Source organism: Zophobas morio, unplaced genomic scaffold, assembly GCF_036711695.1.
Source record: "Zophobas morio isolate AGI-343-1 ecotype UQ-CSIRO unplaced genomic scaffold, CSIRO_AGI_Zmor_V1 ptg000005l, whole genome shotgun sequence".
Lineage (NCBI taxonomy): Eukaryota > Metazoa > Arthropoda > Insecta > Coleoptera > Tenebrionidae > Zophobas > Zophobas morio.
The window spans coordinates 9448618-9474511 of NW_026972110.1; the positions used below are offsets into that span (position 1 = coordinate 9448618).

At 32.2% G+C, this 25894-nt stretch overlaps 1 protein-coding gene and 1 pseudogene across 1 annotated transcript; both read left to right on the top strand.

The window, feature by feature from the left end:
• Positions 1-886: 886 nt before the first annotated feature.
• LOC135119350 (circadian clock-controlled protein daywake-like) lies at positions 887-3520 on the top strand. Its single transcript, XM_064043765.1, has 5 exons — positions 887-995; positions 1360-1609; positions 1832-1965; positions 2637-2786; positions 3267-3520. Exons 1-5 carry the CDS (start codon positions 938-940, stop codon positions 3416-3418), a joined length of 744 nt encoding a protein of 247 aa, XP_063899835.1. The 5' UTR covers positions 887-937; the 3' UTR covers positions 3419-3520.
• A 4743-nt stretch (positions 3521-8263) lies between these two features.
• Positions 8264-16381, top strand: LOC135145416 (venom carboxylesterase-6-like; annotated as a pseudogene).
• The last annotated feature ends 9513 nt before the right edge of the window (positions 16382-25894 follow it).

Below are 25894 nucleotides of genomic sequence, written 5' to 3' on the forward strand. Positions count from 1 at the left end.
TTCGCAAAATCAAATTTTATCATTTTCGAAGAAGCTGGATTTGTTACATTGTACTTTAGCGGCGAGGGAAGTTCTATTTAAATAATATTGGATTTTTTTTACTTAACATGTTTCTATCTTTTCATTGTTATAGTTTTTGTATGGATACATCTTTCTACAATTAAATAATAAATTGTAAAAATATTGATAAATTAAGAATCCGTTGATACATCAGGAAATTGCCTTTTATAGTAATAAATTATATATTTTTAGAAAACTGTAATATAAAATGAAAAAAAATTAACCACATGTAATAATTTAATTTAAAAATTTGGCGGTTTTCGTCAAATTTGAGTTCTGATTTTTTTAGTGAATTTATTTAATAATTTTCACTTATCTAGTTTTACATATTTTCAAAATAAGAAACTAGGAAGTTTCTTTTAGTGAAACTTTTATTAATGATCGGTAATAATAATTAGTAATTACACAAAATGCACATACTTTATAATTAATCCAAGATTATTTATTTCCGTTTAATTTCTGTTTACTCGAATGTAAAACGTCATGTCATTATTTTTAGGGAAAGTAAGCACTTAAATGCATGTGTGGCTAAAATCATTGGGTATTGTATCCAATTTAAAAAAATATAGTTTTAAATAAAACGAACACTTGTTGCAATAATGATTCTGTTGTTATAAGGCTTTTTACCTACTTTTGTTTTGTTATTATATTAGCTACATAAAAAATAAATAAAAGAAACCTCAGAACACGTATAATTAAAGTTCAAAACCATGTTATACAATTATTGAGCTGATGAGAGTATAAGCCACGCATAAAATAATTGCAAACAGTAAAAGTGAACTTCTTGGTGTGGTGGTGGTAAAAGTTGGGAGGAACACTTTTCCTTTTTATAAAGGCGCTATGGAGTTGAATTAGTGATTTTATAAAATATACCAAGATGAAATATCTTGTTGTGTTGTGTGCTCTCGTTTATTTTGTGCAGGGCAAAGTACTACGTACGTATTTCAGTTGTTTTAAACTAAAATAATTCTACATTAATTAATGTTCCTTCCAACCAGTAACGCTTTTGTTTTTAAAACATAATGTCATCAGATCTATTTATTGATATGAATAAATTTTTTTTGACTATTTATTCTTAAATTAGTTAAAACGGGCACCTAAAATTTAGAGTAAAAATTAAAATAATATATAAACTCAAATCGTCATCAATTCATCAGTTGCTGTGTAATAATCTTTTTGAATATACCACTTGTTATTTCAAAATAAGTGTATGAAATTAAAAGTTCAATCAGATTCTCTTAATCATGCGATAATAATAATAAATAATACTTTCTACAATGATGTAATATTATTTCGCAGCTGATCGTGTATCGAATTTATTATGTCGCAAATCCGACCCCGAATACGAAAAATGCATCAGAAAAAATTTGGAAAAATCCATCCCCCAATTGGTAAAGGGTGTACCTGAATTCAACATGCCACCAATCGATCCTCTAGAACTGCCTTTTGTTACTGTAGACAGGACAATTAATGAACTCGTCAGCATTAATGCCATTCTGAAAAATGTCAAAGTAATTGGCGCCAGTAACTTCGTAATTGAGGATATTAGGTAAGAAATGTTTAGTTAAGCAACACTTATGTAATCAGACATGTAACACATGGTCAAAGCATCTAATTTAGTTGATGAAATGCATCAGGTCAATAAACCGGTTTTTATCTTATTTCACTTTCTCAAATTCTCCGGAAGTCTCTAAAAAATATGTCTTCCGTGAAAATCAGGCATGGTGAAAGTAAGAGAAATAAAGGGAAGTAAAGGTTCGTGTTTTTCTAGAGCGAATCCTCACAACTATACCGCTGAAATGAGATTAACTTTCCCCTGGACTCATCTGGAAATGGATTACGATGTCAACGGACAACTTCTGATTGTGCCATTGAGAAGTAAAGGTTACTTTAATGGAAACTTCAGTAAGTATAATCATGATATTTAATGAACCGTGTTTACAATCAAAGAAAAAAACAAAGACTGAACTCGTGTGTAACATCACGCACCTAGGGAAAGCGTTGCACTACGATTATTTTGACGAACGTCGAAACAAAATGTTGGTATTATGGAGTCACATTCTTTTACGTCAAACTTATGAAAAATTCTTCTTCACTTAAAATTTGATTACACATTGTTTAAATAAGTTTTTATCGAAAATGAGGCCTTTCGAAAAGACTGCCTATGATTTAAAGGACACCTCTTTAAAACTTTGGAATAAGTTACTTACATTATAACCGAACGACATAATTTTTGTATTATAGCTTATAGCATCGTGTACGCTTTTAACCATTTAAGACACGTTATACCTGACTTGCTACTAGCTTTAGAGAAAACAACAAAGTATTTAGAAATTCTTAATTTTTTAAGAGAAGAATAAAATAAAATTTTGTAATGTACAAGTTTTCTGGCTTACTAAAACCTTACGTTTCTTTACAAATGCAGATTTTTAGAAATTATTATTAGTTACATTAATATGTAGTAGTACAACAGAGTGATTATATTTTTTTTTATGTGTCACAGTCTTCTCACGTTCGGAGATAACAGTCTTTTTATGTAATATATTAATGATAATAATAGAAATTTTCTTTTACAGCTGAGACCCAGCTGTACGTCCGAGGAAATCTTAAAACAGTGGATAAAAATGGAGTCAAATATTTTAGGGTTGACAAATTTAGTATGAAAATTAGAGTTGGTGATGGACGAGTTAAACTGATCTCAGAAAATCCTGAACTACAGTTTGGAGGTAAGATTTTTATTAATATTTTTACAAGATACTTTATTTAACATTTATTTACAATTAATTTTTTTTCAAACTGGAATACATGTGACTATGTCATTATGATAAAGTATATAGGTATTAAGGTAGTACAATCACAGTCACAAATTTAACAACTAAAATTAGGTTAATAATGATGTAGATAATGACGACAATTAAGTCTAATTATAACCTAATTATGAAATGATTATATACAGCTGAAAGATAAAAATTAATGTTACAAAATTTCTTCATGTTAACATATAGAAATGATAAGAAATTAAATAACAACTGAAAAGAGGTTTTGGGTGTCTACGTTAATTTATAATAAAAACAAGAGAATTTTCTCATAAATGGTGTTACTTAATAATCTATTCTTAACAATTCAACTTGCAAAATTTTGTTTAAATACATATTTTTTTTGTGTTTGTTAAGTATTTCGTTGACAGTTTCTCTCTCTTTTGTTAGCGGACCTTATTGCCAACTTCTACAATGACAACCCACGTCGTGTGATGGATGCAATCAATCCAATTTTCGTCGAAACCGCTACGGAACTTTATAGGGTTGTACTGGATCAAGTACTCAGCGCTGTACCTGCCAAAGAATGGCTTCCAGAATAATTTTATGTACATATAGATATTTTTGTAAGTCACACTGTAGAAAGCTTTAAGGTTTACTGTGTTAATTTTTTATACGTAGTATTAAAATTTTAGTTGTTTGTACATTTTAAATAAATGTGTTTATTATAAAATTATGTTGTTTGGATAGAAATTATCTACATTTAGATTTTTTTTTGATGAAATGAAAAGGGAGAAACAAAAAGAGACAATTAGTCATTTAACAATCAGTGCTACTGAAGTTACCATAAAACGCAACTGTTAGAGCTAACTATTTTCTTGTGGTAGTTTTTTGTAAAATTTTAAAATATGTAACTAATACGTTATTGTTGCCACTACTGGAAATTTTAGTAGTTTTGAAAAATATGTTGGATTAAATTTGTCAAATTTGGAACAACGCTCATCATTAATTTTGTTTCAGTTGTTTGCACATGTGTTTTTTATTTTCATTCATTATTGTTCCATTTAATTTCCTAAATTACTCATTACACATTTAAATAATACCAAATAGGTTCAAATTTAAGATTTTTTGAGCTTTTTTCTCTCCAGTCGGGTAACATACAAAAATGGCTAAATAATTCATTTTACCGATCAGGAGTAGTTGTTTTCTATGGAGAGAAATACGAAACTATTTATTTAGTTACTTTTAAATTAAATTAAATTTTAAATCCTTCGAAGTTGATGTAAAAGATGGTGTTGCACAAGGTTCTACATTTGGATCTCTGTTCTTTGTTATATTTTTCAATGATGTTACAAGACAGACAGAATGCAAAACGTTGATCTATGCTTCTATGCAGATGATTTAAAAATCATTAATGTAACTTAATTGCTTTAATGATTGTTGGCAATTGCAACACAATGTCGATAAATTTCTCGAACGATGCTCTAGTAATACCTAATTAGACATTAATAAAGGTAAGTGTAAACGAGTGTCTTATACGAAAAAATGAGTAATTTATAACGAGGACATCAACGACATACCATTGGAACATTGCAAACACTATAAGGATCTTGGTGTTATTGAAGCCATTTCAAATGCATCTTTAAACAATCTAGGTTTTATTGTAAGAGATACTAGTGAATTTAAAAATACGCAATGCATTACGTTGTTGTTTTATGCGTTAATAAGATTCAAGTTAGAATATTGCTGTACTGTATGGTCATCCTATCACCAGGTTTACAGTGCTGTTACAAAATGTATTGATAAAATTTTGTAAATATTCACACTTTATAATTATTTCATTTATAACCTCCTATTCACTGTGATCCTAATATTTTATGCAATACAATTAATGAAGACCAACTATGGCTTGGTAGAAAAGTTTCTGCTCTATTTTTTTTTTTTTACAAAAACTTATGTAGGGGTTTCAATAAATGATTATATGGTAGAAGTAGATTAGTAGATCATGGATCACTTTATGCTAATTTTACTAAATGCCCAAGACCTTGCTACATATACCACAAGCATATGTATAACTGCGTAATTTCAGCGAAGCGGGATTTTTGAAATCCATGGCCAACTATTCCCTTAGAATCATTTATTAAAACCCTGTATATGGCCAAATGAGGTGCCCAGTGCTTTTAGATCAGATATATATCTTATATTTTGGCATTTTCTTCTTTTATACCTAATCATCTTTCCAAAACAACAAGTCAAAACATGTTTAAAATGGCAAATTTTTGTAGGGAAATACGGATTTTGCAGTTACGTCTCGCCCATCGGTCAGGCAAAAAATGAAACATGCATCACGAGATTAAGCCCCACCCATAATTGCCCCGACCTCAATAGTGATAAAGTTTTCATTCATTGTCAGACCGAGGGGCGGAGCATAATTGCAAAATACATATTTCCCTACAAAAATGTACCTACTATTTTCAATATGTTTTACGTTTCTTGCTATAAAAAGATGACTACGTGTATTAATAAAAAGGCAAAATATGAGCCCCGCCCACCCACCCGTTCTCAATCGTGATGATTTTTTTTTAATCCTCCTAAGCCGTGGGGCGGAGCTTAATTGCAAAATCTTTATTTTTCTACTAGGAATTGCTATGTCAAACATGTTCTTGAGTAATCGTGTTGTGCACAGCAAGCTATATGTATTAAGTGAAAAAGAAAGCCCCGCCCACCCGCCCTATCTCAATTCGGATGATTTTTCTTTATTAGTTATAAGCTAAGAGGGCGGAGCTTAATTTGCAAAATCCTTATTTTTCAACAAGAAACTACCATGTAAGACATGTTTTTGAGTGTCATGTTGTTCAAAGGATAGTATGCATATTAAATAAAAATTAAAGCCCCGCCCAACCCGCCCTATCTTAATCGTGGTGATTTTTTTAATTTGTCATAACTCTGGAGACAGAGCTTAATTGCAAAATCCTTCATTTTCCACGCGAAATTACCAAGTGAAACATGTATTAAATAAATAATAAATGTACAACATGGTACTCAAAAACGGGTCTTATATGGTACTAATTTTTTATTGAAAAATAAGAATTTTGCAATTAAGCTCCGCCCTATTGGCACACGACGAATAAAAAAAAATCATCACAATTGTATTTTGTCTGCCCAAGAGAAAATAGTCGAACATCAATGACTTTTTTTTTAGATTCCACGGACACATTATCATTTCATCAGTCCACTAATAACTGCTCTTAGGTTTTGTAATATCAGTGCAGACATAGTTTATGATAACTTCTGTAAAATGAACATAAGAAAAAAACTATTTGCGATAATGTTGTATAATGATGCCGGTGAACGCTAATTAGAGCGAAGTGTTATATTTTTTTCTTAATTATTTTGTTTACGTTCCACTAGAGGCCGTAAGTCTAGTAGGAAACATTATTATTAAAATTAAATTTAACAAGTCTAATAAGGGATACTTAAGAGTTGAATAATTAATACCTGAAGATTCAGCACGAACATACATATATTGCAGTTTTTAATATACATGCTTGTTATTTTCTCAAATGTTTTTTTTTTCCAGTGGGTTGCACAATACATATATCAGTTTTGTAGAATAAGTCTAAACGTTTATGGTTAACTTGCGAAAGACACAGAGCAGCGATTTAGTGATAAATCTTTATCAGATATTGGGGATAGTATTGTAAGCAGTGTTCCGCAGAATACAAGAAAATCAGTGTGGAGTCAGTTTGAAAACTTTTGCTCTGAACGGAATTATATTTTGCAAGCAAGTACTACACCTGAAGAAATCAGCAATATCTTAATGGATTATGCATATAACATGAAGAAAGTCGATGGATCAGACTTCAAAGAAAGCTGTGTGTAAACGATGTGAAATGTGACAGCAAAACTTGTCCAGGAAAAGTTTTTCAACGAATATCAAATTTCTATTAAATCCATTTAATGATTTATGTTTCAAAAAAGCCCGAAATGCTCGAGACGCCAAACGTGAAGAACTGCGGGCACAAGCTGATAAAAGGAAAGTTACTTCAGTAGCGCTAACAGAAGAAGAATGAAGGAAAATCAAAAATTTGTATTTAGAAGAAAATCCCGATGGATTGTAAAAAAAAATTCTTTTTCTTAGCCTCTTATGAATTAGCATGGCGAGGTGGAGAGGCAACGAATTGTTTAATTAAACATTTTAAATATGAGACAGACAACAATGGAAAAAGAACAGGACCTATTGAGTACAATTCGATTTTTAGTAAAACAGTACAGGAGGTAATCATCGTTTGGAAGATAGCAAGTAGTTAACAACAAATAATGCTGATCTTCGTATGTGTCCCGTACGTGTTCTAACTTTACTGTTGTCAAAGAGAACCTCGAATATAACCTGTGAGAGACTGTGAATCCATACTGGAAAAAATTCAGTTCCTCTGCTTGGTACAAAAATACACCCATAGGACGTAACGAAATTAATAAGTGGACGAGGTGTGCTGCAGAAGAAATAGGTATAGACACGAAGAAAGTTAAAATAACGAACCACAGTACCAGATCGACAAGCGTGTTATCACTTATAATATCCCTAGTGCATTGATTATTTCCGGAAATTTTTTCGAATGCATTTCAAAAACGTAATTAGCCCTTGAAATGCATGAGAATAAAATTTCAGGATATTAATCAATACACGAGGGCGTATTGGGTAAGAAAATCCTAACCAATCTAGACCCAAAATATAATAATCTTAGTAACTACAATAATTTTATTTAAATTTTATCCAAATTGTGATTATGTCAAAAAAATTCTACTTATTAATTTCTGTTAGGTTAGTAAGGCGAGAAAAATGTCTAAGAAATTTTTTGGTTTGTACGGTAACAATCTTAAATTCTATTCTTTTATTGGCCTGTATTTCTGTACCTGCGAGCGCAAAGTGCGTAACTCCAAATTGTCAGTTTTCAGTGAGAGCAATTATTTGTGGCTCGTTTTACATACCAAACAAATTATTAGCTTATTCTAAATAGAAGAAAAAAATACCCGTTTATCCAATTTTATGTAAAAATGGAGTTATGCACTTTGCGCTCTCAGGTACAGATTTGTGTCGTACAATTTTCGATGTCAAAAAGCAACCAGAACCTCAAGATTACCAAATAATTCAGTATCACGTGATCAAAATTCAGTGTTCTCATTGGATCAAAAATATCAAAATGCAATTCTCAAAAATAATGCACAATTGACCCTTTTCCTGTAAGATCGTAAAACTTCCATAGTGACTTTCCGTGCGCACGCATCTTCAAAACCACGTTGGAAATAGTATCCGGCACTCCGGCAGCAGAGCAAAGGCCTATGACAAGAAACCGCTTTGACAGAATGCAACCGGCTACACGTGCGTAATCTGTCGTTCATTGGTTAATTTTAACTTGGCGCTCCAAAAATCTGACTTCGCCTGCGCGATGTTGTCTCACTCTGTACCATTGGAATTTATATAATGTCTACTCACTTTGCTTACAGGAAAAGGGTCAATTGGAAAGCGAGAAACGAGTAAGGCGGATGCGACGGGTAGTGGGGATATAGTATATTATTAGCCGAGGTTGCAGAGCCAAGCATTCTAGACCGAGCGCAAATTAGAAGCCGAGACGCGCAGCGTCGAGGGCTCTGAAGCGTGAGGTCTAGAAGTGGCTTTGCAACGATTTGAAGTAAGTACCCTGCGCCCAAAACCAAATACTAACTGTTACCTAGCCCCCCGAACCCAGTGAACCATGGACGGGCAACTTGGACGCCCGTCATCCCACTGAATGTGCCCAGAGTAACACTATTAACGACGACATCGCCTGAGACGAGGACTGTCTGCACCTGAATGTTTACATTCCTCGCAAAAACCCAAAGCCTGAAGACAACCTAGACGTTATAGTGCACATCCACGGAGGCGCTTATATGTACCACAGTGGTTACAAATACGCCAGACCCGAAATCTTGATGGACAGTGACCTCGTCTTGGTCAGCTTGAACTACCGTTTAGGGATTTTCGGTTTCTTGAGTACCGAAGACGACCTGCTTTCTGGGAATAATGGGATGAAGGATCAAGTGTTGGCTTTGCGGTGGGTTCAGGATAATATAGCGAGCTTTGGGGGTAACCCCCAATCAGTGACCCTACATGGAATCTCATCAGGGGGTGCATGTGTTCATTTCCACTACTTCTCTGAAATGTCGAAAGGGTTATTCCAGCGGGGGTACTCTCAGAGCGGGGTAGCGGTAAACACGTTTTCGATACAAGAGGGGGCTTTGGAGAAAGCGAAAATTTTGGCGGAGGCGGTAAAGTGTCGGGTTTCCAACACGACGGTTCTGGTCAAGTGTTTAAAGCCAATACACTACAAGCAGCTTCTTAGCCAAATGGGGCTATTTTTTGCTTATTCTCAAATTCCGCTTTCTCTCTTCGCGCCTGTTGTAGAAAAAGGGTCGAAGCCGTTTTTGGGAGAACACCCGTACGAGTTGCTGAAGAAGGGAAAAGTGAAGGATTTGCCGTGGGTTATTTCAAATGTAGCCAACGAAGGGCACTTACTCGATTTGTGTAACTGATTGAGTAATTTAAATGTAGTGGTTTTGTATTCATTACTGATTGTAGTTTTTCGGAAAAGCAGTTTCGATTTTAATATTGACTGGCAACGGTTCGGGGCCGTTTTTCTAGATTTTAATTACACCATCAGCAGTTCTTTGTGGGCGAGCACGTGGGACCGGAGTAAAAATTTCTACTTTGGAGATAAAAAGGTTAATATCGAAAATTTTGACATTTTGTGTAGGATGTACGGAGAAAGAACTTGCTCTGTAGATGCACAGAATGTTGTTATATTACAGGCGAATGTTACAAATTTACCAGCGTATTACTACTACTTAGAGTACAAACGGGGCGGCGATACGTGTAAGTATTTGATTGTGGCTTCTGTTAAGATAATCGGTTTTGGTAGATGTCCGCCATGGTGTCGACGGTAAATATTTATACGGAACTTCTATCGTAGATCGAGAAGTTTTAACTGAAGATGAGTTACTTTTGAGAAATATTTTCGTAGATATGTTAGTTTCTTTTGCAAAAACGGGGCAAGTATAATAATCGTCGTATAGTAGTGAGCTAAATACAATTTTAGAACACCGGAAGTCAAAGGAGTTGAATGGAAACCCACCAAAGGCGACAGATTGACTTATCTTGACATCAAAGGTCCAAGAAAAGAAGACATTAGTTTAAAAGTAGTCGACGAACTGGCGCCTGTTCAGTTTTGGCAATTTTTGGAAAAGTTGGAACGAAACGCTAGAACTTCGAAACTGATTTACAATTTAATAATAATATTGACAATTTTCCCGAGGGAAATAAAACTTTATCGTAGATATTCTTTATTTTAGGGGAGTAATAAATATTGGGAAACGACCTATGAACATAAATCAAATTTATGTAAACATGGCATAATGTATGTACTGAGTATATAAAATATGAACAGTTATGACTATTAAAACATTGAGTTTCTGCGATTATTGCAAAATATTAATAATAAAGGTGGAGTATAACATTATACAGTTTTAGCTCCACGACACTTTTAATCACACTATTTATAAAATCCCTTCCATTCTTCAGATATAATTCTAAACATAAACAGCTTTGTCATTATGATTTGCATGCTGTAACAAAAACCAGAAGATAAAGAAACTTGACCTTATGCAACCAAAATGTTGCGCTCTATCAAATCTACAATGTGCTTTGTTGGTTGCTTAAGCATGCACAAATCATTATTATCGCGTGTCTGGAAAATGGCCGATTAAAAAAATAATAAAAAAATTCTGTATGATGTAGATTACGAAAAAAACGTAACTTTATAAACGTAAAATTCGTGGCATTATTATTACTAAAACAAGTTGTTATTTCTCATTAGTCAATAAACCAAAAAAAGAAACATTTAAAAAGACATTTATAAATTACAAACAAAAACAAAACTAACAAAAGAAAAATCCGTTAAAGCATAACCAACTAAACACTAGAGAAGATGTTCAAAATTCCTGCCTTTTGCATATAAGTCAGCTCGTAATGTTTCCAAATTTTCATCGTTTTTGGTAAAAGTTAATCATGATTAACTTTTACAAAAAACAAGATGATCATCAGTACTTACTAAGATACAACTGATTTTGGCAATGACATACCTTCTAAGAAAAGAGATGGCGGGTGGGCGGGGCTAGTACCTGCCAAGACAAGACTAATTTTGGTAAATGAGATACCCTCTAAAAAAAGAGAAGCTGGGTGGGTGCTTGGGACTAGTACCTACTAAAATCTGTTTTATCTTAGCAGTTACTAGCCCCACCCACCCGCTCTTTTCTTACAAGGTATCTCATTTGCCAAAATCGGTCTTATTGTAGCAGCTACTAGCTGCCCACCCACCCTCTCAAGGTTTAAAGTTAATTTGTTGGTCAGTCTTTAAGGTAACGTGACCTGATTTACCAATTGAGCTTAAGTAATCCAAGTTGACCAAAGAATTGTCGTCGAGATTATTAAGTCAAGTAGAGAAGAAGTTTCATTTGGTCTATCTCCTAGGTTTCAAAACCAGCTGACAAGATGGCTGTTAATCAGTAGTTCAACTAAGGGTTGGGAGGATGCATTATATGTTATTATATGATTAGTAAATGTTTTATATAATTTATTAATATATCTTAATCATAATTCATAAGATATATAACTAACGGTTAACAAAAATGTGTCAATTTCTGCCTTTGTCAAAACCTTTGACTTTTTTGCTCTGTCTTAATTTGAATTGCGTTTTAAAAATGAAAGTCATCCACGTTGTAAACTCGAATACAAGAATTTGAACAATTTCGCCTTCTCACCGAAACACGCTAACATTACATTAGATTTTCAGTATAAATTTGGATCTTTTTCTCATTGCACGGTTCTCTGAACCTGTTATGTGCTTGAGTATCGTTTCCGCAACTTCGAGGGTAACAGCTTCAAAGTCACTGATTCTGCAGTCTCACGAATTTCTTTGTGTTGCATTTTGATTGAAAAAAGAAAAATTTTTTGTTTGCTCAAAGACTACTAAATTCGATAGTTTGGCATCTATCTATTCTTAAACGAATTCGTTAAAATTATTGAAATTTTTAATTATGCCTAGTTATTGACACCGGGGAAAATAGTACAATACAACTCAGGAGCGAAATGCCATTTTCTTTGGTGCCTTGTATCCTTCTATCTTCATTATAATCTACAATTTTAATTTTCTGAATTGTCAGGAGTGAATTTCTAAAAACCCCGTTCCAGATCTAAACTGCTAATTTCGCAGTGGATGTTACATTGAAGTTCGAATTATTTCTTGTTCGTCAAATAAAAACAACCATTATTGCAAACAACTGGCAATTAACACCATTGTGTTATATATCTTGTAACAAGTAATTAACTATTTTCCTTGATTTAATGTGTGTTAATTAAAATCAATAACCTCTTGACCAAAGAATCATAAATTATAAAATAATAATGAATAACTTAATGAACGAGATATGAATTTGTCAGATAAACCTTGACAATATCGATCTGTTGAACGGGATGTAAAGGCTCTGTGAAAAAATTGAATTGGATTGTGTACAAAGTACTCGGTCAACATATAAATACTTAATTAAATGTTATTATTTTGATGGTCAATCTTTTTAAATTGATAATTGATTTGATTTTATTTTCAAAGTTGATACAACAACGCAGAACTTTGACAGTAGTGACTATTAAGAACGGATTTTTGTAAATTCCACCCCCAAAGGGGTAAAATAAGGGACGAAATTGTGTATGGCAGGGAGTATTCCAGTTTAATATGTTATTTAAAATCATTATAAACATATGTAACACATATTTAGTTTGTTGTATACTAACGTACTTTCTTATTGTCAAGCATATTTAATTTGACACTTCCATAAGACAAAGGAATAGATGTACGAAGGATGTCCTAATTATGCTGTTAGATTATGCTACATTTGACAACTAGATATATTGATGAAGAATGTGCAAACGAGGTCGACCTTCTGTTCCTTAATATAGTAACTACAATGTTTTACTGGAAGGCAAAGAAAATCCGATGTCTGTCAGAAACTTGTTTTAAACTCAAATACCCACTACGAATACACATTTGTTAGTAATTTGTTTAAAAAGAAAAATACCATAGGCACCAAGTACACTTAATTCATGGGCTAAACGAAGACACACAATTTTGTAAATAATATTTTCCGTTTCGATGAAGGTACTTTAATAAGTAACCCTCATTAGACATAGGAATCTCTACTTATCGTCACAGCAAAATAAATGTGTGGGCACGAATCCTAGGCTGTCGTTTGAGAAGACCTTATTTTTCCGAAGGAACTGTAAGAGTTACTGCGCAATTTAGAGCAAGAATTTGGTTACAACATGATGCATCTTCGCATTTTGGCGTGGAAATGAGAAAGTTTCTTGCTATTCGCGAAGGAAAATCGATATGGTGACATGGATCATTTGAACTCGTCCGTCAAATCTAACGCCCCTTGATTTTTTTGTGGAAGAATTAAAAACTAAGCTCTAGATTAACAGACCAAACGATTTGGAGGATCCCACGAACTAAATTCAAGTATAAGTAGGTAATACTTATTACCTCAGGTCATTGTGCATGCAATACAAAGTGTTTACACACGTGCTGTTATGTGCCAAATGATTGGTGGATGGTAATTTGAACATTTATGCTAGTTTTGTTGTTGTATTACTATGATTTCGCTTCAAATTGTATTAACACACATAATTTTTGTTTTTCTAATTGTAACAGGATTTTCCCCTCAAAAATGCTTATGTAAGGTACCAACTTATTCCTACGTCCACTTAACTACTAAAAACATTTAGCAAAATATGAAAGAAAGAACTGTTAATAACGTCACTGTACAAAAACGCTGGTTACAATCTGCACCAAATCTCCTTGCTTCGCGAATTTGATACAAATTGCTCTTTGGTTTCTCCAAAAGCGTTCAACTGGTCGTAGTTGATAAACTGAATCTTTAATTTATTAGATCCAGCAATAACGTCGGCTCAGAATCAGAAAGATTTCTTAATTTTTGCCTTTGTTCCAATTTTTGTGTTTCTGAATATTTGGGAGCTGATTTTCGGTTCGAAAATATGACTTTATTGTTTCTTAATGTGCTGCTAAGATACTTTTTGTCGCTTTTAGATTTTTGTCCAAGTTTTCTTAATGATATACCAAGTTTACCGTGGTTCCGAGTAATTAAGACTCCTCTCTTCTTCTGAATCAGTTTTCTTGCTGGCACTCCACTTTCTGTTTGTCTTTCTACCGATTCTTATTCTCTAGACTGCTGCAAATACTATAAGTTGGCCTTTTTTAACATTCCCATTTGGAAAAAATTATTAAATGTGAAGGATTTTTTCAAATGTATATGGTCTTTATAAAAATCGACAAACACATTTCGGCGATCATTTTCATGTAAGTTTTCCATTATCACACAAAATATTGAAACTTCCAAAAGAAAACTACCGACAACAATTTTTGATAAGTGTTAAAAAATAACAAAATGTAACTAATGATTCTTGTCAAAACTAAATTGATATCTATATCGATTTAAAGTTTGTGTGGGTCCTGACACTCATGCAAGGTTTTTGTTATGTAACGTTCCAATAACTAGGTAACATACTCGTATGTACGTCTGGATTCTGGATTCTTGATTTATGGGGCCTGACCGTAGCCAGCCGACACTTAGGCTCCGTCTTTGGCCCCACTGTACCTTCCCCAAGTTCATATCAGGGTGTTTTCCCCCTCCTCTACTCGTCAAGGCACCCAACTACTTGAATGTACTTGAATAATGCAGAGGGTGGGAACTCCCTGATTTTTGACATGCTATACGTATGTACGTCTTACTAGTTCCGAAACATAAGCCACTATTACTTCCTCGTTAGCAATAGTGGCCCCATTATTTTGTTTTTCACACACTTTCATTTCATTTTGATATCTGTCCGCAGGCTGCATAGTAATCAGTTTCTATTTTGCTACTTCGGCTTCTTTTTTTATTTTTTCAAAACGTGTTCAAATTTTTTTTTCAGTCAAAAATTTATACAAAAATAACTGCTTGGATACCGGTAGAGTCAAAATATAGGTAAAATTTTTCTACCACTGTTTTTTCAACATAGCGGTATTATTTTGGAATAGAATAAAATGTGTTACAATGCACGTAACGTTAGCTGGATTTTATATTACTCGAGAATTTAAAGAAACTCGCTCCCTTCGGTCGCCCGTTTTTCAAATTATTCTCCCGTAATGTAAAATCCCTCTTACGTTACTTATATCGTAAATTACTAGCATATATACGACATTGTTTCGTATCGCTATTCATGTTGTCCAAGGTTGCATTACAAAGTAACCATCATGTTTTTAAAGCTCTTACGGAAGTTCTATTATAGCTTCTAAAACCTTGAAGTTGTAATTAATTTGCTTTTAAAGATTTAACTTACCTTTAATGCACTTTGAGATTTAGCAATTCTAATGCAATTATTTTAAGTAATTTACATCATTACGCAATGTTTGATTATTCCTTTTCATTATTGCAATTTGTGAAACTTTCGATCAAACAAAATAATTCAAAAATTTAGATTACTGCAGTAGAACAAGGGGAACAAGATGTGTAATTCTAATTTTGAACATGATCGAATTCGTAGCTGTTTATTTTCGTCGAAAAAGACACAGCATGGAAACCAAATACTTAGATATGTTAGTAGTGATATGCAATTGGAACTTTTTTGTTCAATTATTATCGTTGTGCTATTATTGTAGCATTTTTTTAAAGATTATTCAATGCCCGTAAAAAAATTAACACAACATTGTTTTTCAAAGAAGCTGAAATAACTGCATTTATTAGTTTTAAATTTTAAGCACGTGTGAAAGATTTATAAAAAAATCATAAAATTAACGTACCTACTATGATCTCCTTGTAAACACATTAAAAAAGGTTTTAGGAAAAGTTTTGTTACCGAAAATTTTCCAAATCGAATAAATTGAGCTGCAACTGAAAGTGATCGCATCTCCCATAACAACAGGACTTGCGATATCGCAAGTCCAACTTGAAAGAGCTCGGCTATCTGTGAAAATGCAGATTTGCCTACCACAGAAAGACCTGTGCTTTCGTTCTGTTACAAATTCATTCAAGCCCAAAATTTCTTCCTGAAACAAACTAGAGTGATTGCATAGCAGATGATCCAGCCCCTTTCGTGATATATCACTACAACGAGAACTTTCCTATCATGCTTCTGAAGATGAAGTTGGTCTCCATTAGCTTTTCGACTATGGTCTCATAGCCCGTTTTTGTTGTCGTGTTTTCCATTGATCAGAGTCGCGCATTCTCAAGAACCCCGACCTAGCAGTCTCCATCATCGACACGTAAAGATGAAACAACCTGCCCAGTATTTCCATGACAGCCGTTGGTGTGGTTCTCATTGCACCTTTTATCATCAGGCAGGCCAGATGTTGTATAGGGCCAAAAGAGTTTTAGCCCAGACTTTCATCGTCAAGCCTCGCCAGATAATGGCACCGTAGAGTATCCTCGGCCTTATCACACCATGTGAAGCTCGTGTATTACTCTGGGTGTTAAGCTCCAAGATTTTCCTATGGCTCTTCTGCACACCCGAAGTGCTGCCGTAAGCTACATAATTTTGCACTTACCGTCTCAGTGCCTCTGACTTTAACGAAAGAAGACATGAGATATTTTCACTGGACCACATGTTCTCCTTTCTTGCTACAATTGGTTCATCCACTAGATAAATTGGTACATTTAGTACTCTCTTCACAACTCTTAAAATCAAATGGTGGGATGTGATATAAAAGCTTTTATAGATTTATAAATCTATTTTTTTTTTTTGGTTTTTCTTTCACTTATAACTATTACTACTAAATTTTCATCCCTTGATAATGAGACTGCAATGAAGAAGAGGAAATACCTTAAATCTTCTCTAATTTTTCGCTAATTTTCTAGGCTTTCCTCCACAATGACTCACACTGGAGGCGTTCCCTAAATGGCCACTAGTAGGGAAAACTACACATTTTTCTGCACGAATATTTTAAAGCTATGATGGTGTGAAATGTCTGAGTGTGAGAAAAGGAACACACTTTAATTTCGAAGAAGTGGAAATATCACACCAAGAATTATTGGGAGCTATAGTACGTCACTTCAAAATTGTCATTTTGATGGATGTACATGATAAATAATTACAAACATTTACAGTCACTCTGTAATAACAATGAATGTATGAACCGATTTATATGACCCGTTAATCTTACAATTTGTATATTGAAATTAACATACAAACTTCCCGCCTAGAAAGTCAAAACGCAACCCACACCACACATTTGCATCGCAATTTGTGATATCTACTATCATTACTTTTTTAAGTAAAACGTAGTTATAAACGTAAATCTTTTTAGGTTAAAAGTAAAAACAAATAATGGTATGAAATGTCAAAGATGATTTTTGTATTTCTGGCTGCGTCTTGAATTTTTTAGGTGCCGAGATTCCCATGATTAACCCTGTATATATATATTTTTTAATACACCAAGAAGACGCTGATGCCATTTCAAAAAACTGTTTATATATTTTTTGGATATTGTATTGTATGATGAATTTAGAAAAATTATAAATGACAGGATGAAAAGAAATTAGGGTGAGTGTATTGCAGATTAACAGAATTATATGTGGAATATCTAAGTCTCTTCTCATTAGGGGTGTTCTTTTGTTGTTTTTTCTTCACGTTTTATTGACGGTTGCTGGAGTCGTTTTAAGAATTATTTTTGCCGTTAGCCACACACTATTAGAGTTTGCTCCTTTTGATAACATTTTTTAAGTATTGACATTTTTGAAAAACGTTTTGCATTTTTTTACTGTTTTTTCTGTAAAAGCATTTCTTAATAAGAACATCTGTTTTGTTGTTATGATCAAGAGGGTGTGTTTGACATACTAACCTTTAATTATGCTGATAATTCGTATAATCTGGTCGTAAATTTACACGATAGTAAGATGTTGCCGTATTAGTTCATTGACCCAAGTCATTTTCTTAAGGTACAAGTAACCTTGATGTCCTAGTTTATAATAATAAAGGAGACTCTCACTTTTCGTAGTGATATATATGTTTAAACTATAAGTATATATGAAAAATCTGTTTTATTTGTCATTCTTTCTAAAAATAAAATAGTAAGAGTCCCATTTGCATGTTAATAATTTTTGAAAGGATAGAGGTATTTTTCTTTAATATTTTTTCGATCAAAATTAGAACGTTTATAGCTTTAGTAGTATTGTTTTTACTTCCAATATTTTTGTATACTTTTTTTGTAAATTAAAAAAAAAAACATATTGTCCGATCCAATATCATCTGGTTCGTGAAAGTTGTTGCTGCTTACTCTATAGTAAAATCAGGTATGGCTACATCTCTATAAATAAAACTACCATCTCTCTTTATAACTGCAGTTGGCATTATGTTTTCAAGTATGCATTTATGTCCTAGTTTAAAAAGTTTTATTCCATTGTCAGATGGAACAAGGTTTTTATTTTAGAACTTTAAAGATTGCTTATACCTTTTACCAGTTTGAGACGAGGGCATCATTGGATTAGGACCAGTTTCTTGTTTACTATAGAATGTAACACGAAATATTTTACGTAAAATAATCAATAATTGAATAAGCTGTATTAAAGTAAGGCTGAAATTTTGATAATTAAAGAAAAAGTACCAAAATTCCTGACGGGTGGAATTACGTATCAAACCAGGTTAAAGTTATAGGTTTAAAGCGAACGTTTTTAACATTTATTGAAAATACTATGCAAATGGCCAAACACACGAAGGACGTTGAGAAAGATATATAAGAATAGGTATGCGGATGAAAGTTAAATCGTACACCATATATAAACGTGTATGCAAGTTATTTAAAAAAATTGGTCTAAAGAGTTTAGACAGTACTTCCCTCGCTGTCGGAAACTTGACGACTGCATGCCTATTGTGTTTTTTTTCTCATTACATTTTTGTAGTCGGAATTTAAAAAAAAAATGCGATGACGTCATCAACATTTTTGCAAGGACACATATATCAGTTGGGATAGATGTAGTGTAATACTAAGAATAAAATTATTATATTCTCAAATTTTCGGGAAAATGAATTGGGTCGTTTTGAATATTGATTTGTAATAATCAATAAAATAACGAAACAATACGTATCAGAGGCAACTGAAAATCGTGTATGTATAAACATTCTTAATTTTAGATGACAGGCGTAACAGCATACGTGAGAGTCAAACAGAGAAACTGTAAACAAAACGACCATCGGTTTTATTGCTTCGACTTCCGCTTATTATATAAAACATTGGGTTTTATTTTAGTTCTTGACGGTGAAATTCACAATTGGTTGATTATAAACATGTCTATTTCACATTCGCGGAACCAAGTGAACGCATAAAACAAATGCAGGTCTGTAATGTTAAAGTCGATGTAAATAAGCGTGCTACCCTTATGTTTCAACCGAGTTTTTCCTTTAATAAATTTTGTGTCTACCAAATTGGGTTGGTTGGGGTGTAATACTAATAATAAGTGTTGCCTTTAATTTAATCAATAAAATAAATTGACTTAATTAATTTTTTTGAACCACCTCTTAAGAAAATCTAAAAAATTAGAATGGAATGATAAATCACAAGTACAAACTCATCATATTTTTTGCATTTTAGATAGGATTTATTCAGCAAAATTTAAGGGTGACGTCATCAATTTTTTTAGGAGGGATGAACAAATCTATTTTGAACAAAAGTTTATCATGCTTATAATAACTTTAAAATATTCCCAAGATTTCAAAGCATTCGGTTTTGTAATTCCTGATTAAATCGATAAAATAAATTCACGCCTTCATTAATTTTTTTGAGTCACCCTGCATATGCAAATCCAAAAATATGAATGGAATGATAAATCACAAGTACAGACTCATCATATCTTGTACATTTTAGATACGATTTATTCGGCAAACTTTTGAGCTGACGTCATCAGTTTTTTGTAGAAGATAACCAAATATATTTTGACTAAAAATTTATTATGCTCTTTATAACCTTAAAACATCTGCAAGATTTCAAAGCATTCGGTTTTGTAGTTCCTGATTAAATCAATAAAATAAATTTACGCATTCATTAATTTTTTTGAGTCACCCTGTATATGCAAATCGAAACAATTTGAATGGAATGATAAATCACAAGAAGAGACTCATCATATTTTGTACATTTTAGATAGGATTTATTCAGCAAAATTTTGTGGTGACGTCATAAATTTTTTAGGGGGGACGACCAAATAGGTTTTGATCAAAAAATTACCATGCTTATGATAATTTTAAAATATCTTCAAGATTTCGAAGCATTCGGTTTTGTAGTTCCTGAGTAAATCAGTAAAATAAATTTACGCTTTCATTTATTTTCTTGAATCACCCTGTATATGCAAATCCAAAAAATATGAATGGAGTGATAGATCACAAGTACAGACTGATCATATTTTGTACATTTTAGATATGATTTATTCGGCAAACTTTCGAGCTGACGTCATCAAGTTTTTGGAGGGGATAAGCAAATATATTTTGACTAAAGATTTATGATGCTCTTTATAGCCTTAAAACATCTGCAACATTTCAAAGCATTCTGGTTAGCAGATTAAAAATTAAATTTCAAAATGTTGTTTTATAATTTTGATTTTTTTTCCAAAAATCTGGACGTTTCGGGTGAAAAGTCGATTCAGAGTTGTAAACTACATGTGTAGGACTATGTTATTTTATACAATTGAAAACCCATTTACTATGTACAATTTTGAAGTGACGTCATCGCATTAGTGGTGGGGATGATTAGACAAATTTTAGTTAGCGTTTTACCATCTACATGATATTCTTAATATAAGTACAAAATTTTACAACAATCGGTCGAGTACTTTCGGAGATTATCTGTCTAATAAAAATCCGGGACGGCAGACGGACAGACAGACGGACGGACAGACGGACAGACAGACGGAAATGGGAGACCTATTTCTTCGTCTTCTAGGGGTCATGAAAGATCGAGAAAACGTAAAAGTAGAGAGTCGGCCGACGGACTCGATTACAATACTTCCTTTGCTTACGCTCGGGAAGTAAAAAGACTTTTTTGTTTTATGTATTTTCAACTAGTTAAAACTGCACTTTAATTTTTTATACCGAGAGAGCTATAAAAACACGATTACCGACAGTTATGGATTTTTGAAAATTTGAATTTCATCGTTGCATTTTCAGCTCAAACTTTCAAACTGGCGAAAATTCAAGACGAAAATTCTATCAAAGACAAATCTTCAAAAATGCATGGATGTCTTTGATCGTGTTTTTATTGCCCTCTTGGTACTTTGTGATATTATTTTAATTTTGATTAAGATTTAGAGTTTTTCAGTCGGTCTTTCATATTAGACACTATATGTCAATGTGGTTAACATATCTATGAGTAGTTAGTAGAGTGAGCAAATCAAAAGGAAAGTTTCCGAATTCATTATTTGAAAATTATACTTCAAAAATAAAAATTCGTAAATAGAACGTAAGGCTAAGTTTGTACAATTTGTTATATTCAAGATTTGATTTTGGCAAAATTCTATTTGCACAGTATTCTTGTTATTAGGGTTACAGTACAGTGTATGCATCAAAATCGATGTATTTGTGTTCCCATTAAAATAACAATGAAGTTATCATAAAATTTTAATTATTATAATTTTAATTTATCACAAAAAAATCGAAGTTAAAATATTATATTTTACAGTTTATATAAGTAATTAGATTTATTTAAAATTTTTGACAAGACCTAATATTGTTTTAGTGATTGTTATAATATTCAGAAAATTTTATCATTCAACCCCTATGAAAAATTAACGGCAACATCTCAGAGACTTATCAACTAAATATTTGTTAAAAACATGCTTTGAAGTGAGGTTTTATACCTACTTATGTGCAACTCGTAAATATCTAATAATACGGGTTTTCATGTGATTTTGCCGATAAAATTAGCTGATTGTTATGAAATTGATTAATATTGTTATTAGTGTTACAACTGAAACAACAAAATTATTTGATTTAATACCATCAAATAGCTACTAAGATCATCTTAAACAATGTCAATTATTTTTCAATGCGACCAGGAATAGGCTCTAATTTGTTTAATATTTTTAAATTAATCAATGTATTTTGAGGAATTAAATTTTCCATTCGCGACAGGTGGAGGACTTTATACATATTAATATTTATTAGTTCATAAGAACTACACCTCTTTTTATCTCATTAATACCGCAACTTGCTCTGATTGAAATTTGTATAAAATATTGTCGTATAAAACCTAGTGACCGATTTATTTTATATATTTTGTTACTTATAAAAATTAGCAGAGGAAGTCCTGTTACGTACAGAATAAAAATTCTCATTATCCTGGCAACGCATATCTGCCGTAATAAACATCTCCAAGTTTACAAAAAATATTTTGCTGATGAGTCATAAGTTACGCTAGGATATATATTTTTACAATTCTGACCGTAATATTAATTATTTTATTATAATAATTCCTATAGTTTTTATAGCTTCCTTTTTTCTTAGTTAGATATTTTCGAAATATAAACAAGTGGCCATTAGGTTTTAATTTAAGTCATGTCGGCTACAGTTTTATGTCTCAAAGCCGCAATTTAAGTATCAAAGTTTGGGTTATTTAAAAGGCCAACTTTTGAAAGCACAATTTGCAATTAATCCTTCTGACCTCTAAATGCGTCACAATATAATCCTTTTTAAGTTGTTTTTGTCACTCAATGTTAAAATAACCCCGGCGGTAGATTCACAATAATTAAATTAATGTAGTCAGCTTGCACGTGCGGTTATGCAAAAAAGTGTTTATGTTAAGGCCAAACCTGTTCTTGATAGACCTCGTCCAGATTTTTTCGCTGATGTTCGAAATCCAAATTCTCTCCTCTATCTGTAAAACCGAACTTAAACCTTTGGCTTGAAAATAATAATTACCAATACAGTAAATGTGTAAACTGTTAAGTGATCACGTTCTGGTTTACATTTAAAGTGCTATGACTCGATGAAGTAAATGTCACCGATTTTTCCGTTCTTAAATAATAATTTTTTTCATTGAGTCATCACTGGGCTACAAATCGGATTTATTGTATCAGTAGATAAGTGTTATGACACTTGATATACAAGAAGTAAAAGGTTGTTTATATTGAAAAACAGGTAAATTTCGCAACGACATGCTCGGAGAGAAGAAAATTAATCCGTGATACTTGAAATAAATGTATTGTATGACGAAAAAACTCAGACAAAAATTTGCTCATAATGATACTATGTTTTATGTGTAAAATGTCTTTATAAACAAGCAGTAATTATCGTCTGCAAGTAACAAAGCATTAGAATTTGTCATAAAATATAAAATACTTAAAGAACATTTTACTTCTAAAAAATTTCTACAAGGTTTTTCATTCTAAAATGAAATGAAATGATAATTATACGTTTCAGTAACTTGACTTTTTTCAAAGCCACATGTTTAACAATATACGGGGATAAGGTCAACATAAAATTAAAGCATTATTAAAATACCTACTTCCCCTCAAATTAATGCACCATTCATGTTTTACCAAACTTTTTTATTCGTTACATATATTTAAACAATTGAACATAATATAACAGCACCTATTTGCAAAATTTTCGAGAAAATGTGGTGAACCATTGTTGATTAGATCAACAAAAAATTGGTTGACGTTTATTTGGACAAAACTTCCCTGGTGCCTGAAGTGCAGGTCCAGCGAATCCCACTTCTTTGAAAAATTATAAAATTAGTTCTTTAAAGCAGATAACCAGCAACAAATAATGGCATCTCAGCAATAATAATATGCTTAACTTTAAGTGTTTATGTGTATATATCGGAAGAATGTTACGTAGAAATTGTTTGATTTGAATGAGTTTGTCGCTTCAAAGCAGAGGACTAAAATTATTAATTATTATTATTTTTAAATGTCATTTTATATCATTATTAAACGAAGACGTGCGTATTCTTATAGAATAAAAGTTCTAATAATAATAATAGTAAACAAAATCAAGGTGAATTTAAATAGCATTTACTGAGCAAAATTTTGAGGTGACGTCAACAAATTATTGGTGGAAATAATAAGAAGATTTTGGTTGGCGTTTTACCAACTACACGATATTATTAACATACATATAAAATTTAATAGACGACAGACAGCGGAGACGGAAGACTCATCTTTTGATACTCTAGGAGTCGAGAAATCATGAAAGGATCCATTCCCCGGATGAACCCTATTACAATACCTCCTTAGCTTAGGCTCGGGAAGGAAACAGGGCTATAAATTTCCTAATGTCGCATTCAATCTTCCTGTAAATGTTTCTTGAAGTAAGCTATGATCCGTTTGGGAACATTTTTTGTTCAGTTTATGGAATTGGTGTATTTCGCACAAAATGTTTCAATGCAACTACTAATTATATATGTTACAGCTAATATCCGAAATCCGTTATTATGCATAATAACTAGACATTTTAGGAATTATGCGTAATAACTAAACTTATCAGTTATTATGCATAATAACCAGAAACATTAGGAATTATGCGTAATAACTGAAATTTTCAGTTATTATGCATAATAACGGAAACGTTTAGGTAACTAACACAGAAACAGGAATTATGCATAATATTTTCCAAAAAGCTACCCACCCTGCCTCGCTTTCTCCTACATATCACATGTACAGTTGATTAAAAAAAAAAAGGGAAAAATTACAGTTATATAAACGTCATATTATCATTGCTTTTCATTGATCTATGAGAAGCTGAATTGCTCATCTTGTCCCGTTTTTCTGAAATCAGCTGGACATGTTTTATAAGCCTTTGAAAATGGTAAAAAGTGAAAAAAAAAATTAGAACAGGATGATACCCACTGGAAAAGGAAGAAAATGTAACAAAAATAAAGGAAACAATAATTTACGGGCGATCTGAGGTCCGGAAGGGGAAGAGGGTGAGCTTTTAAGGGGAGAAAACGGTTTATCACGATTTCCAGCAAAAAGTTAAATGGCAAAGTTGTAGGTAATAAAAAGATCTACAACTTTTGTATTTACACTTTCTTTCCTCAAAATTTATGCGAAAAATGCAAATAACGGAGTTTTTGGTTTTTTATTTTTATCTCCCACAAAAAAAAATTTTTTTCACGAAATTTGGTAGAAACTTACCTATTTATGTCCCAAGCTCACTGTAATTTTTTTGATTCAAAATATTTATTTTTTTCCCTTATTTTGATTTAATATCGAAAAACCACCCTAATTTTCAATCGAAAATTCTCACGTCAAAATATTTGCTTTTTTAAAAAAATCGGTATCCTTTTTGTTCGCTGAAATCTCTACTTTCTGAAGGTGTAAAAAAAATTATACATTACTATGGCAAATTTTCACAGGAAATGCAAAAAAAAACGAAAAAACTCGAATTCAAAAATTTGTTTTTTAATTATTATGTAAAATTTGGAGCTATTTATTAAAATGGACACGTTAATTACTCGAAAAACGTAATATTTCATGTTACATTGATAAATTAAAAAATTGCAAATCGAAATATACTACTATAATTAACAACCAAATAAGTTAATACACTTAATACTTTATAAGACATCTACAATATTTTCTTAAAGTTGTAGGATAATTTTTAAATTATATGCATAGGTGCCTATTTATTGCTATTTTAAGATAACTTACATACCTGAATGGCCTACGGAAAATTTTAGCCCATCAGAAGAATGAACAACATCGTCTATAAAAATACACGTGCAGGCTGAGTTACTTGAAGAGGATCGTGACGAATTGATTTATTTAAAAGAAACTTTTGGAATCTACAGTCACAAGGATTTTCCTGTAAACAAGCAGAAGAAGATTCTGATGCTAACATAATTAAGATCTCGATAGAAACTGCTACAGATACCAATAAAAGTGTCATAGTTGTGGGTCAAGATATTTTGGTCCCTTTGAATCAATTGAATTCAAATAATTATGAC

What these genes read in the sequence shown, in the direction of transcription:
- LOC135119350 (XM_064043765.1), top strand. Translation starts at nt 938, where the DNA reads ATGAAATATCTTGTTGTGTTGTGTGCTCTCGTTTATTTTGTGCAGGGC. An exon ending in TGTGCAGGGCAAAGTACTAC is followed by an intron (nt 996 to 1,359) that starts GTACGTATTTCA and finishes ATTATTTCGCAG; the next exon opens with CTGATCGTGTATCGAATTTA. An exon ending in TCCTGAACTACAGTTTGGAG is followed by an intron (nt 2,787 to 3,266) that starts GTAAGATTTTTA and finishes CTCTTTTGTTAG; the next exon opens with CGGACCTTATTGCCAACTTC.